At 34.3% G+C, this 15643-nt stretch overlaps 1 protein-coding gene across 1 annotated transcript; it reads right to left on the bottom strand.

Annotated features, from left to right (window-relative positions):
• Window positions 1-1985: 1985 nt before the first annotated feature.
• On the bottom strand, window positions 1986-6379 carry LOC111993438 (receptor-like protein EIX2). The gene is made up of 4 exons (XM_065770539.1): window positions 4444-6379; window positions 4103-4348; window positions 3468-3558; window positions 1986-3321 (listed from the first exon to the last, which is right to left on the bottom strand). The coding sequence occupies exons 1-4, from the start codon at window positions 6377-6379 to the stop codon at window positions 1986-1988; spliced, it is 3609 nt and encodes a 1202-aa protein (XP_065626611.1).
• Window positions 6380-15643: the final 9264 nt, after the last annotated feature.

Genomic DNA, 15643 nt, shown 5'->3' with positions numbered 1-15643 from the left:
AATGTTTCAATGAATGAATTATGCTATTTTGTATTGTTAGGGAAGATTTTGAATAGGCCAAAAGTAAAGAAAGGAACCCAAAAATCTCCTTGGTTTCTTAGAAAATGCAATAAGATGGGGAAATCAATTCCAAAATTTGTTAAATAGAAACTATTGGTGCATTACAAGAATGAGCTTAAGGTGCTGGACAACAGAAAAATGGTAAAACATGTGAAACACATAAATCATAAAATTTTCTTTACATATAGCAAGATGGAGAATTTAAGAAAAGTAGTGAGGGAGAGAGGAAAGACTCGTTTGTGCCATTATTTTCACTCAAAAGACTTGAATGTGAATATGGCTCCTATGATGTTCGTGTATGGGCTTTTACTCTATGTTATGGTTTTGTAGGTAAAAGGTGGTTAGTTTCTTTGAATTTGAAGAGGGGGTTTTATATCAAGCTTTGGAATCTCTGTTTTGGTTTAGTTTTCTTGTGTTTGGAAAAAGATTGGCTTGCTTTCAGCATTATTAAGGGAAAGTCTTTACAAAATAAGACCGGGTGCCCTTCCCTAGCCCTTTTCTGCCTCTTGGGAAGCTAGTCATGCCTGGCATTGTGTAGCCAAAGTTAGCCAAAAAGCTAGCTTGGTCCAAAATCTTAAAAAGGAAACGTTTGAAGGTTTCAGCCACACATATAGCAGTAACTACAAGTCTTTATTTGGGTGAAAACTTTGGACATGTGATCTTTTCCATGAGCACTGGGTCATAGCTTGCATAGCACAACCTATGTTCTAGACTCATGTAGAAAGTCTTAAAATGTCTACCCATGCTAACCAAACCACACTCCCTCAAATCCCTCAAAGATGCATGAGCTTGGGCCATGCAAAAGAGAATAAAATGAGATAAAATACATGAATTGAGCCTAAAAATAAATTGCTCTTAACTTGCATTGGGCTTATAGAAAATGTGTCACCAAAATAGGTATCAACACGTATATAAAAAGAAAGGGGGGATAAAATTTGTTTAGCGGTGTGAGTGCAAAGGGATATCAATGCATTTTATCCTTGATCATATAAAAGTTATAGAAAGAGAAATGAGACCCTTTTTTTATTTTATTTTTTTATTTAATTTTAATGCGGAAAATTGATTGATAACTGATAAAACTTATGGAAGTAAATCAATATCAACTTATAAATACAAACACTATGCTACAGATAAACAGTTCTTACACTTCATGCACAAGATTCATAGTCCACAACATTTTATTCAATTTAAATTTCATAATAAAACCATGAGATAGGATCTAGTACAATATCTATGCCAACGATTCATCTTGAAGAGCATGAACCTGTACCACTCTCTGAAATATAAACAAGGACCACAAATCATACAACATAGTCAATCACCACCTACACCTTAAGCTTAACTTCAATTTGAATTGTGCAATATTGAAATTCTAAGAATTCTAGTTATGCCCAGCACAACTTTGATTTTCTATTTATTATATTCGAAAATTTCCCTATAAAATTAAAGCCCTACAGCATGTGATGTGAGTTGCGAAGTCATGATGTATATAAATGAGAAAAAAATTTATGCTTAACATAAAACCACTATTCATAGATTTCCCACTATTTATGCTAAAAAATTTATAAATAAATTATTTCAGAGCCAATGAGCTAACTGCAAATTTAGACAAAGTTCATATGCAGTATTTGTGAATCAAAATTCAAATGGTTACAACATTTAGCTGTGAATTAAATTACGTGTTCAAAGTTCATGACTACAAGTCTACAACATTAACATGATATTAATGGCATTATGTTTGAAGTAATACCTCTTAGCTAGATAATGACAACTTTCACTTACTAAATGTGGCAGCTTCTTAGCTTTTCTAGCAACCAATTCACGGTTTGCACAGTAGTCACATAAACCCAATCCTTCATGTCATCGAAGAATCTAAAATAAGCATGCCTCCAGGTCCTGTTGAAGAAGAGAACTCCACAAACTACCTAAAAACCAACCACAAATCCAACTCCCATACCAATGTAGAAGTTGGAATTATTAGAGTCCTCTTCAGTTTTTCCAATTGGTGTCCTATTTTGAGATTCTTCCCTAATTGTGCAGCTGATTGGAAGTGGATTACCACAAAGTTGAGGATTGCCTATGTAGCTGAGTGCATCAAAAGTTTGAAGCTGGGTGCCTAATGGAATTTTGCCTGACAAGTTGTTGTATGACAAGTTCAAGTGACTAAGAAATGTCAAACTAGACAAGCTTAAAGGAATTTCACCTGATAGATGAATTTGTGAGAGATCAATAGACTCTAACTTTTTCATGATCTCGATTTTTTCTGGTATCTTTCCTATCAATTGATTTCGCGACAAGTTCAAAAAACACAATTCGGAAAGAATTGAAATTTCTGAAGGGATTGATCCAGACAAGTTATTGCTTGAAAGATCTATGATCTTAACAAAGCCAAGGTTTTCTTCATATTCTAGTTCCATCCCTTTGGGAACCAACTTGAGATTCTCATGATAGGTTCGATTATAATTGCTATGTAGATAATCATAATAATATTGAGCTTCAAATCTAGGTGTAGGTATTGTCATGACGCTGATATTTTTCAAGCAATTTGGTATGCGTCCCGAAAGGCTATTATTGGCAAGATCCAATACTATAAGAGAAGAAAGTTGACATATTTGTAGAGGTATATGACCCTTGAATCCATTGGAACTTAATCGGAGAATCGTAAGATTTGTCATTTCTCCAATCCATGGTGGTATGGCCACTGACAAAGGATTCTCACCTATATCAATAAGGCTCAAATTTGAGCACTTCTTCAATGATGAAGGTATATGTCTTGAGATTCTATTGTTTTGTAAATGCAGTGATTGGAGTGCAACTAAAGAGCCCATGGAGTATGGAATTCTGCTCGATATTTCATTGCTTCCTAAGTCTAGATGGGTCAAAGATTGCCAATACTTCCAGCAGTGAGGAAGTGCGCCTATTAAGAGATTATTTGATACATCTAAAACCAGTAATTGATTCTCTTTATTCTTCTTTTGGCACATGAAAGAGGAAATTGGCCCAGAAAATGAGTTGTTAGCTATATATAGCTCCATGACATTTGTTGACAATTGTGGCATTTGACCTTTGAAATGATTAGATCTTAGATTTATGAAAAGAGAACTTAGCACAATGTTCAATACATCCCCTTCTATTTGGTTGTTAGAGAGATTAATTGTTACAACGTATGAAGCCCGATTCCAGAACCAACTTGGAGCCTTGTCTGCAATTTCTAAGTTGGACAAGTCTAAAACTGCAATAATGGAACTTTGTGTTTGTAGCCTGGTTCAATGTTCTCCTTACAATTGGTTATCCTTTTATATACTTGTAAACCCCCCCAATCATAACCGTGTAACAACCTTATAACTACCATGACATCCTAACTAACTCCAGCTCATAGTCTAACTAACTAACTAACTCTAACCTACACTGGCAGCCCTCCCATGATCAGCTGTGCATGCATGCTGTGCACCCTCTTATGCAGCCTCACCTGCATTAGCCCTGCATTATACAGCCCACCTGCATTAGCCATTCATCAGCATCACATCATCAGCATCCCATACGCATTGCCTCACTGAATTCCTAACAGTCTCATTAAAAGTTAAGTTGGTTCTTGTTAATATCAGGTTTAAACTTGATATTAGCATGCCGGTCATGGTCACAAATCCGAGTATCGGGTTTGGGGCGTGACAAATGAGCTAACTGCAAATTTAGACAAAGTTCATATGCAGTATTTGTGAATCAAAATTCAAATGGTTACAATATTTAGCTGTGAATTAAATTACGTGTTCAAAGTTCATGACTACAAGTCTACAACATTAACATGATATTAATGGCATTATGTTTGAAGTAATACCTCTTAGCTAGATAATGACAACTTTCACTTACTAAATGTGGCAGCTTCTTAGCTTTTCTAGCAACCAATTCACGGTTTGCACAGTAATCACATAAACCCAATCCTTCATGTCATCGAAGAATCTAAAATAAGCATGCCTCCAGGTCCTGTTGAAGAAGAGAACTCCACAAACTGCCTAAAAACCAACCACAAATCCAACTCCCATACCAATGTAGAAGTTGGAATTATTAGAGTCCTCTTCAGTTTTTCCAATTGGTGTCCTATTTTGAGATTCTTCCCTAATTGTGCAGCTTCTTGGAAGTGGATTACCACAAAGTTGAGGATTGCCAATGTAGCTGAGTGCATCAAAAGTTTGAAGCTGGGTGCCTAATGGAATTTTGCCTGACAAGTTGTTGTATGACAAGTTCAAGTGACTAAGAAATGTCAAACTAGACAAGCTTAAAGGAATTTCACCTGATAGATGATTTTGTGAGAGATCAACTTTTTCATGATCCCGATTTTTTCTGGTATCTTTCCTATCAATTGATTTTGCGACAAGTTCAAAAAACACAATTCGGAAAGAATTGAAATTTCTAAAGGGATTGATCCAGACAAGTTATTGCTTGAAAGATCTATGATCTTAACAAAGCCAAGGTTTTCTTCATATTCTAGTTCCATCCCTTTGGGAACCAACTTGAGATTCTCATGATAGGTTCGATTATAATTGCTATGCAGATAATCGTAATAATATTGAGCTTCAAATCTGGGTGTAGGTATTGTCATGGCGCTGATATTTTTCAAGCAATTTGGTATGCGTCCCGAAAGGCTATTATTGGCAAGATCCAATACTATAAGAGAAGAAAGTTGACATATTTGTAGAGGTATATGACCCTTGAATCCATTGGAACTTAATCGGAGAATCGTAAGATTTGTCATTTCTCCAATCCATGGTGGTATGGCCACTGACAAAGGATTCTCACCTATATCAATAAGACTCAAATTTGAGCACTTCTTCAATGATGAAGGTATATGTCTTGAGATTCTATTGTTTTGTAAATGCAGTGATTGGAGTGCAACTAAAGAGACCATGGAGTATGGAATTCTGCTCGATATTTCATTGCTTCCTAAGTCTAGATGGGTCAAAGATTGCCAATACTTCCAGCAGTGAGGAAGTGTGCCTGTTAAGAGATTATTTGATACATCTAAAACCAGTAATTGATTCTCTCTATTCTTCTTTTGGCACATGAAAGAGGAAATTGGCCCAGAAAATGAGTTGTTAGCTATATATAGCTCCATGACATTTGTTGACAATTGTGGCATTTGACCTTTGAAATGATTAGATCTTAGATTTATGAAAAGAGAACTTAGCACAATGTTCAATACATCCCCTTCTATTTGGTTGTTAGAGAGATTAATTGTTACAACGTATGAAGCCCGATTCCAGAACCAACTTGGAGCCTTGTCTGCAATTTCTAAGTTGGACAAGTCTAAAACTGCAATAATGGAACTTTGTGTTTGTAGCCACGTTGGAAAGTTGGGACCTATCTTGCAGTAGATCATGTCAACATATTCAAGTTGAAAAGGAGGAACCCAATTGGAATTCACGTTAAAGAACAAAGGTGTATGAAAGATATCTAGATACAGTAATTTTGAGAGTTTAGTAAAATGCTCTTCGTTTACTGGCCCTGTTAAGAAATTATTTGAGACATATAATCTCCATAAATTTGAGAAATGCCCAAGAGTCTTTGGAATGGTACCATTCAACTGATTATCAGAGAGAAATAATTCTTCCAAATAAGATAAATTCCCAATGGAAGAAGGAATTGGACCATTTAAAGAATTACCTTCCATTTGGAGATATGTTAGATGTTTAAGCTGGCCTAACAACTCTGGAATTTTTCCAATTATGTTATTGGAATACAAGTATAAAGAATCTAATTTCGGTGAATTGAAAATGCTCGGTGGTATCTCACCTCTTAGAGAATTGAGGCTCAGGTCAAACATCAAGAGGCTTGTAGTGAGATTAGAGAACCAATTAGGTATCTCGTGATTGAAACGATTAGCAGAAAGATCAAGATATTGAAGAGATGTGAAATTGACAAATGCAAGAGGTGGATTTAGATTAACAAGTTCACAAGCTGACGCGTGTAGCGTCGAAAGAGATGGGAACATACTCATTATTTGAAGCCAACCAACTTCTGATTGATGTTTGGTGTTGCTTAAGTCAAGGTATTGAATGGAAGAGAGATTAGAAATCCAATGAAAGTTATCTGCATATAGATAAAAATTACCTCCAATATCCAGATAACAAAGGTTTGAAAGGTTCCCAAGCTGATGAGGAATGTGTCTAGAGAAGTTAGATCGATGGAGGACAAGATGTGTCATACTAGCCATTGAACCAAGAAAAGTTGGGATAGGGGTATGATTAAAGTCATTGAGACTCAAATCCAAGTAATTCAAATGTTTTAATTGGAGCAATGAACCACTAATCTCACCGCCAAACATCGCATTAGAGAGTTCGAGCTCAGTGACTCGGCCAGTTTTTTGGTCATAGACAACTTTGTCCCATTTAGAGCAATCTTCTTGGTTAGAACAAGATCAAAGCACTTTCAAAGGTGTTGAGGGTCATTTTTGTAAAACAAGAAAGAGGCCCAACTCAGCAACACAGGCAGCAAGTAGAAGTGGCAAGTATAGAATAAAACCATTAAGCTCAAGCGGCAAGAATAATGGGTCACAGGTCCATAAAATAAATAAATGGGCCTTGAGGATTCAAGTGGGCTCGAAAGGCCCGGAAAGAGAGTATAACAAACCCATGGGTAGTGTATGATATGAAAAAAAGTAAGAATGAGCCGCGGCAGGCTCAAAGTAGTGTAAACAAAGAGAGTAGGGGATTGTTGGCAACCCCATAAACCCCAAGGATGGGTATGAAGTAATTGGGCCGGGGAAGCCCAATGAAGTAAGTAAAAGCCCATGGGAACACAAAGTTAGGAAAAGGTTCGAGGAAGCCCAAAGTAAGTAAATGGGTCAAGGAAGCCCAAAACAAGTAAATAGGTCGAGGATGCCAAAGGGGACACAGGAGCCCCTAAGAAAGAAAGTCCATGGTCATGCAAGGCCATTTGGGGAAGGGAGTAAAACGGCAAGTCTAAAAGAGGACCAGCAGGACTAAGTCATTATGGCAGGAATGATAGAATAATATGGCAGGACATGAGGGCAACCAAGAAATGGGCTAAGAGAAATGTAAAACCCAGTATCAAATGAAGCCTAGCCCCAAAGGGAACAATGAATTATGCAACGGCCCATGTAAAAGAACAAAGAAGTGCGGTAGACTGTGCAAAAAAAGCTCCAGATTGCGGCAAATGCATAGGCGGCAGGCAGATTTTGAACATACATGACAGGAAAGCACGCGCAAGGCCCAGGCACCACCAGCCTTACCCAGTCAATATGGGACGTGGTGGGGCCATGGGCCAGAGGTAAGAAGTAAGGAGGGTATGGTTTGGTGGTGGGGAGAGGGAAAAAGACCTACTTTGCGACTCTTGCCCAAGACCTTTTGGGAGGTACGTCTTGCTGGGACGACAGACTATCCAAAAGAGGTAAGGTTGAGGGGGGACCGTTTGGTACATGCCATGAGGGAAGGAGAGAGAAAAACATTTACACCGTGGTAGGAAAGAATGCCACGGCGCACTAACAAAACAAAACAAACTTGCCACCGTCTGGCAAGGGTAAGTACACAGACGAACTCCTTGGTGGTCAACAAGTACGCCCAGACCAGACAAAGGCGGTTAAGGGGTAAGGTGGTAAAATCCAGTCATGGCAGACCCTATAAAAGGACCCTCGTCGTGCCCTGTAAAGGGGATCGAAAAACAGAGTATGATCAAGAAAGAGAAAAAAAAAAGAAAAGGAAAGGAAAGAAAAAAAGATAAGAAGGGAAACAGAAAACAGAGGGAGATAATACAATGGGCATGCACCAGTAGGTCGATTTCCTTCTCTTTCCCTCTAAATCCTACTCTCTTTGAGATAAGTAAACAAAAGAGATTCCTTTGAGCACTAACCATTTAGGTCCGATTCCCTCAAAGTCATTAATCCCCACGATAAAATCTTTTTCCTGGGGGATTAGTTGCATTGAGAGGAGGCATTCTTCCTCCTTGGTCTTTGCCACTACGGACCCAAACTTGACTTGACATTTATTTTCGATTAACTCATATCATCACTTAATCCTCTATCTCTTTTGTAAAGCTATTGTTATAACTTCCGTTGCCATTACTATGATTGGTATAAGATAGAGATTACTTGGTTAATTTTCATTAAGAAAAGGTCACTATCTTTTTGTTCTTCTGCTATTGTTTTATTTGTCTGCCGTAAATCATTTGAAATAGCTCTGCCTACCGTAAGCACGCTCCTGGCAGACGAGGCCTAGTTTGCACACAAGCCGGCCCAAAGTGAGTTACAGTTGGGCCGGTCTTAACTCTTCCACTCAAAATATTTGGGCCCATCATCGCAGGAGGCAACCCAGCCCAACTCATAACACAAAAAAGGCCCCTACAAAAGGATCACTGAGACCTTGTTTAATGTTTAGAAGTGCTTTTTTGTCTTTTTCATTGCAAGAGACATTTGACTCTGCTGTCAAGAAGAAGCTGAAGGTTGTAGCAAAGAACCATAGTAAAAAAAGCACATGAGCAACAAAAGAGGCACCCATGACAAAGCAATAACGAAGGAAGGGATTCAGGTTCAAAAGGAAAGTTTGGAGGAAGAAAAGCTGAGTGTGAGTAGTGGTGATGCAATCGGAGACCACTAGCTACTGATAATATTTGAATTATTTTGAGAATATCCTTTTTTTTTTTTTTTTTAATCATATCTTTTATGAATACTTTGACTTGTTGACTCCAAACCGTCTTACACGTAACCGTGTGATGATTTGTTGACTTTGTTTTGTGCAGTATTTTCCTGTGAGTACCGCCATTGTCGGGTAGCTAGTTGGGCTCTTAAACTTTTAGGTACTACACAATGATATAATATTATAAGAAAAAGTTAACCGATGCTTTAAATATATTGGTTTAAGGCCTATTTTTAGAAGTTTTTTATTTTTTTATTTATTTTTTTTTATGAGAAAAGAAAAAAAGTAACTAACTCTTTTTATAGTTTTTTTTTTTCTCATTAAAGTGCTATTGAAACTTTCTTAATATAATAGTTGATTCTCTTTTTGCCCACAAATTATTCTATTTTGCTGAAAGTCTTCCATAAAAGCAAATTGTCTTTCCAAGTGGTTATTGAAGACTTTGATTGCTGGCTTTTTTTCTTTTTTCTTTTATTTTTTGGTGACTTGTTGATCAATAATTTTGCATTGTTATCCTAAGTGCGCCACAATTTTTATGTAATAAAGGCTATATGCAGTTGTCCAAATTCGGAGACTTGTTGACTTGTTGCCTCTTTCAGGTAGTGGTGATGCAATTGGATACTACTAGCTCCTGATAATATTTGTGTTGTTTTGAGAATATCCTATCTAGTTTTTTGTTTGAAATTTTTTTGCTGAAAGTTGTTAAAATATATTCCTAACTTGAAAAAATTTTAAAAAGAGAGAAAATACAAGAAAAAGTGTGATTTTAAAAATGGTACATAAAAACTAAAAATTAAAAACTAAGTTTATAAGCTGATGCCAATCAAACACTATATATCGATTCTTCCAAAAAAATAAATCATATCTTTTATGAATTCTTTGACTTGTTGACTTGTTGACTTAAGTAACCAAATTGTCTTTCACCTAGCTGCGAAATGGTTGTTCTTTATTCTGTATCAAAGTTTTTAAGACTTCGACACCTCGATTATTTTTGTTTTTTTGTTGTCTGTGACGTGTGCAATGGCACTCTCGTATCTCTATTTTTCTGCATAGTTTTTGATAATTGTTTGAATAAGGACTTTTTCCCATGAGCATGTTGTATTGTATATGGCTTTGGACTAATCTTCCACACCTTGATAATTTTTTTCGTTTTTATTGTATTGTACAAAAGAAAAATCTAATCTATGAAATACTGTCTATGCAAATTTGGTTTGCACAAAAGTAAATTTTCATTTAAATTCAGCATTAAATGACACGATTGCTGGTTGATTCTATTTCAAGTTTGATACCTGTATCCAATATTCTACAAGTGGATATAAATAGTAATTTACGCATTAGAGAGAGTAATGTAGTAATTTTTGTACTCATGATTTTCTAAATTCCAGCAATTAAGATATACTCATCAGCCAAATTTGGAGACCATTTATGAAGGTTTATTGTATTGAGATTTTTTCGGTGCCAAAATTTTTCCAATTTAATAAATTTAACCCCCAAAATAAAAGTATCACATTCTTTGAAATAAATCTAGTCACACTCAAGTACAATTTTCAAAGGGTTATCAGTTAAAAGAAAAGAAGCTTTGTTAATACTTATGCTAAAATGTAAAATGCATTCTCTAAATTTGACAGAAATTCATTTAAGTCATCTAACTTTACTTTGGTTTAATTGAGTTTTCTATGTTTTAAATTTATTCAATTCATGCCTTTTGTCCAATTTTGTTAAAAAATTGCCATTAAGGCAATTAACTAAAGAAAAAAGAATTTTTGAAAAACAAATTCTCACGTCAATGTCTTTAATATATATATATATATATATATATATAATTTTATAGATTTTTTTTTTTTTTTTGGTGTGGGAAAAATATTGTTTTATTGACAAATTTTTAAGGAAATTGGATGAAATGTCTAAATTGAATAAATTTGAAATTTAGAGAATTGAATTAAACGAAAATAAAATTAGAAGTTTGAATTGAATTTCAGTCAAACTTAGAGGGTGCATTTTGTATTTTAGCCTAATACTTATAACACACTCTTCACTATTTCTCCTTTTGTTTTCTTATTTCCTCACACTTGATTCTTGCTATCTCACACTCTTTCTTATTGGATGCTACCCTTCTTGGCTACAGTGATGCATTTCATATTAGCTCCTTAGTATAGAATAGAAGCATTATGTTTACAATAACTTTTACAACAAATTATAGTAAGTTGTTATTTATTTTAATTTTAATCCATCATTAAAATGATTTTTTTGCTTACTAACAACAGCCAATTAAAATTTGTCATTTAAAATTTATTGTAAAAGTGTTACAAAAATATTATAAATATATGGCATATAACATTTTTCTACATAGAAAACAACATACACTACGCTAAAAAGCATTAAAAAGTCTATAACCTAAAAAGCAAAAGAAAGCCATCCTATAGTTTGCAAATGTTGAAAGGAAGAGGAGTCAACAAAAGAAAGTCTTCTTCCTTTGGAACCCCATCTCCACGTTATTAGTTTTCTTTCTTAATGTGAAAGACCACCTACCAAATGCAAAACACATGAAATTTTTTTAAGATAATCAAAATTGAGTGGGTGAATAATCTTACATACCGTCTTACACGTAACCAAGTAATGATTTTTCATTTTGTATTATATTCTTGATTTGTTGACTTTGTTATTTTCCTGTGGCTACCGCCATTTTCAGGTAGTTGGGCGCTTAAACTTTTAGGTACTACCTAATAATATAATTTTATAAGAGAAAGTTAACAGATGCTCTAAATTCATTAGAATGGATCTAGATCTTCTAAATTTTCTAAGGTACTCTACTAATAGATTTCGGTAAATTCTAACAACTTCTTGATTTTACCATGTTTGCATTCCACTAATAATACTCTTAAAATAATAAAATAATGTTATAAACAAAAAAATTGAGATTATATATTGTTAGTAGATTGCTAACATGGCAGAACTCAGACCGTTAAATCATTAAAGAATGGTTAAGATTTAAGAAAATATATTGGTAGAGAACCCTAGAAAATCTAGAAGATCTAAATGGTTTAGTAACTATTTTTAGAATCTTTTTATTAGAAAAGAAAAAACTTTAAAAAAGTAATTAACTCTTTTTACAGTTTTTATATTTCTCATTATAGTGATGTTAAAACTTTCTTAATATAATAGCTGATTCTACCACCGCACACCCTAGATGTGATGGTCACTCCACAAGTATAAGTGCTTGTGGGTGTTGGGGGGGTAAGGGCTGAGGTTCGAGTCCCCAGGAGGGAGTTTTACACACATATACACTTAGATTAGGTTAGAGTAGAAATTTTATCTTGCGTTAAAAAAAAAAGCTGATTCTCTTTTTGCCCACAAATTATTCGATTTTGCAGAAAGTATTCCATAAAAGCAAATTGTCTTTCCCGAGTGCTTCTTCAAGACTTTACTTACTGGCTTTTTTATTTTTTATTTTTATTTTATTCTTTGGTGACCTGTTGATCAATATCTTTGCATTGTTATCCTTATTCCTCAGTGCACCACAATTTTTATGTAATAAAGGCAATATGCAACTGTCGAAATTCGGTAACTTGTTGACTTGCTGCCTCTTTCAGGTAGTGGTGATGCAATTGGAGACTTCTAGCTCCTGATAATATTTGTGTTGTTTGAGAATATCATATATATTTTTTTGTTGAAATTTTTTACTGAAAATTGTTAAAATCGTAACTTGAAAAAATTTGAAAAAGTGAAAAAAATAAAAGGAAAAGTGAGGTTTTAAAAGTTGTACATAAAAACTATACGTTTTTAGACCCCTTAACACAAGTTGTTTAACCTAGTTATTTAGCCAAGTGACTACTTAGATAAATTATTTAGTTCTAGATTAACACAATAAAATCATACCATGTAAATAATGTTGAAATACAAAGAACACAACGATATGATAACCTAGAAAAACCTAACTCGTAAAAAACTTGGGGAGGATTTAACCTAACTATCCTCAAGATAAAAACAGATCCACTATGAAAGAATTGAAATTTTTACAATAGAACTTAGACCACTAACATCCTATTGCTACCGTAAGTAGAAAACTTACTATCACGACTATGCGACAGCTCCGAGTCCATGGATTACTTCTTTTTTTGATTTGCAGCAACCACAAGTTCTCTTACTTGTGACTTTGAGACTCCACTCAAAGGTTTCAGATCTTCTTTAAAGTTCTTTAAGCAGCAACTGAAGAGATCATCAAGTTCTTGCCGTAAATCTTGATCTTGATAACTCTATATGTGTGTATGAAGGTAAACACCTCTAGATCTCACAAAAGATTTAATACACAACTTATAAAAGACTTTTAAAATGTAGCTATAGTTTTTCCTTTTATACTTGGAGTGAAACACAAAACCCTATATGTCAAACAAGCTTGGGCTGAATTGGAATTTCTACAGAAAAATAAATCTGCACGTGTTTCGATCGATTGAGTCTAATTTTCGATCGATCGAACTTTGTAGATTTTGTCCAATAATTTCTGCAATCACTTGATTCTAATTTTACAATTAAACACACTTTGAGCAAGCCTAAATCAAGACTCTATGTTTTGAACATAGTTTGTCAACATATTACAAATTGAAGTTCTAATACATTAGTTTCTAAATCCTTAGAACCTAACAATTTTTTTTTTTTTTTTTGAGAAGGATAAAAACTAAAAGTTAAAAACTATGTTATATAAACTGAAAGTTAAAAACTAAGTTTATAAGCTTATACCAATTGTTAGGACATATGTGTTTCACTTGTTAAGAACATATGTCATTTGTTTATGTAAATTAGCTAATCCTTTGACAAAACGCACTTTACTTATAATTGGGTAGTTCTAGGTGTTTTTAATACTTCAAGAAATAAGGTTTCAAGATCAAGTGTTGAAGTCATCAAGTCTGTCCAAGAAAACAAACTGATAGAGCAAATTCATTAAATCTCGATAGCTGGCTCGATAGTTGCATATATCGAGCTTAAGAAAGCTGTCTCAAGCCTGTAAGCTCGACACCTTCTCAACAGCTTCTATCTGTTGAGGTTTATAAAAATCAGATTTCTGATATGATTTCTTGGGATCCGTGAATGTGTTTTTGGGCCTTCTTTTCTTCTAACCCTAGACATATAAAACATTGTTTTAAGGGCTGTCAAATAGTACACAAGTTGCACAAGTATTGAGCAAACTCTGTTCAAGCAATTTGTGATCAAAGACGAAGTTCTTACCCTAGTTCATCTCTTCTGAAAAAGTTGCTGTGTATTTGCACCAAAAGGTTTTGTGACCAAACATCTTGTAACGCCCCAAAATCATAAGCAGTAAATGTCTATTTAATTTGAATAATCCATAAAATATGTTAAATAAAAGAAACTAGCAACCTTGAATCTCATCACAAAAGTCAGAGCTCTAATTCATCAAATACAAAACATCCTCAAAATAATTCTCTAATACAATGTTTAATGCCATAAAATAATAATAAAATCTTTAGTTCTACAAAAATAGTTTGTAACTGCTGTCTCCCAAGAATCTCTACTTCAGTAATCCCTCTAATGTATCTGTAATGGAAAATAAAGGGGGGGGGGGGTGAGATAACTCAATAAGTAGAATTCACTAACATTGGAGTGTGGGAACAAACATTCAATAAATAATTCTTACAGCAATTTCATAACTTGTAACTCAACAATATTTATTATCAAATATTTCATGTTAGAGAAAAATATCTTTATATCGTGAGCCATTATAATATATATATATATATATATATATATATATATATTAATACCATCACATAAACAATTTCCTAGGCTTTTCTCGTGGTCAACGTTTACGCCTCGTTGACAGGGTTGTGCTGTCCCCTTTTTGGGATTGGAACCTCCTTTTCATCCCATTTCTTAAGGATGGCTCCTTTGGAACCTAAAGGTGCACTTCCTTGCTAAGGAGCTTCCCTTTTGGATCTTCAATAATTTACTCCCTTGCTAAGGAGCTATCAAATGTGCACTGTCCCCTTTTGGGACCGTCCCTTGCTAAGGACTAGCTGCAGTATGATTGTCCCTTGCTAAGGACTAAATATCATACTGAGCTTCTAATCACGACTTGCCATAGGTTTTCAAAACATATACAAGATGCTCACATAAACAATCCATTCAAGATGCTTACAAAAATAATCCAATCATAATTCTCAAAAATATAAGGATATATCGCACATACAAATTTAAATAAATTTAGGTTGTCCCACAAGTTTTTCATAAAACGAATAATTAATGTACACATCAAGAAATTATAAAATATCCATTTATATGTATAGAATAACAATATATTTCTTATATATATATATATATATAATAGTTTAATAACCAACGCTGTTTAGGAAAAATCCCCAAAATTAGTAAACACCACTTACATCTTAGTTGCAAAATAATGGAAATCAACCTCCCTTGAATCACAACAATTCAGTAGAATTAGAACCTAGCAATACCAAAAATAGGTTCATCAATACACAATTTCCCACTTAAAAATCTATTTTCACACTTAAAATGGTTTTATCCTAGACAATATTGATATATCTAAAATTCTCCCTTTATTCACCTAACTATCCAATTTACTATTGAAAGCCACGTATTGCCTTAATTTGTTGCTTAGCATTCCCTCTTGATGCATTGGATGTCCATTGACTCTAACATTATATATATAACTATATATATTCAACTTAACATTGAAGGCCACGTGAGATTGCTTTAATCTATCAATCTAGTGCTAGAATGCTCTCTTAATGCCGCTGGATATCTACTGACCTTAATATTATATATATATATATATATATCAATCTAACATGGAAAGCCACGTACAAGCCTTATATCAATCTAGTTGCCTATTGTCCCTTTAATGCCGTTGGACAAGGATTTAGACAATAATAGAAGTGTGATGGTTGATTGGTCAACCATTGAGG

This window comes from Quercus suber, unplaced genomic scaffold (assembly GCF_002906115.3).
Source record: "Quercus suber isolate HL8 unplaced genomic scaffold, Cork oak 2.0 scaffold_32, whole genome shotgun sequence".
Taxonomy (NCBI): Eukaryota; Viridiplantae; Streptophyta; class Magnoliopsida; order Fagales; family Fagaceae; genus Quercus; species Quercus suber.
The sequence above is the reverse complement of the archived record's forward strand: the minus strand, read 5'-3'. Positions and strand labels throughout refer to the sequence as shown.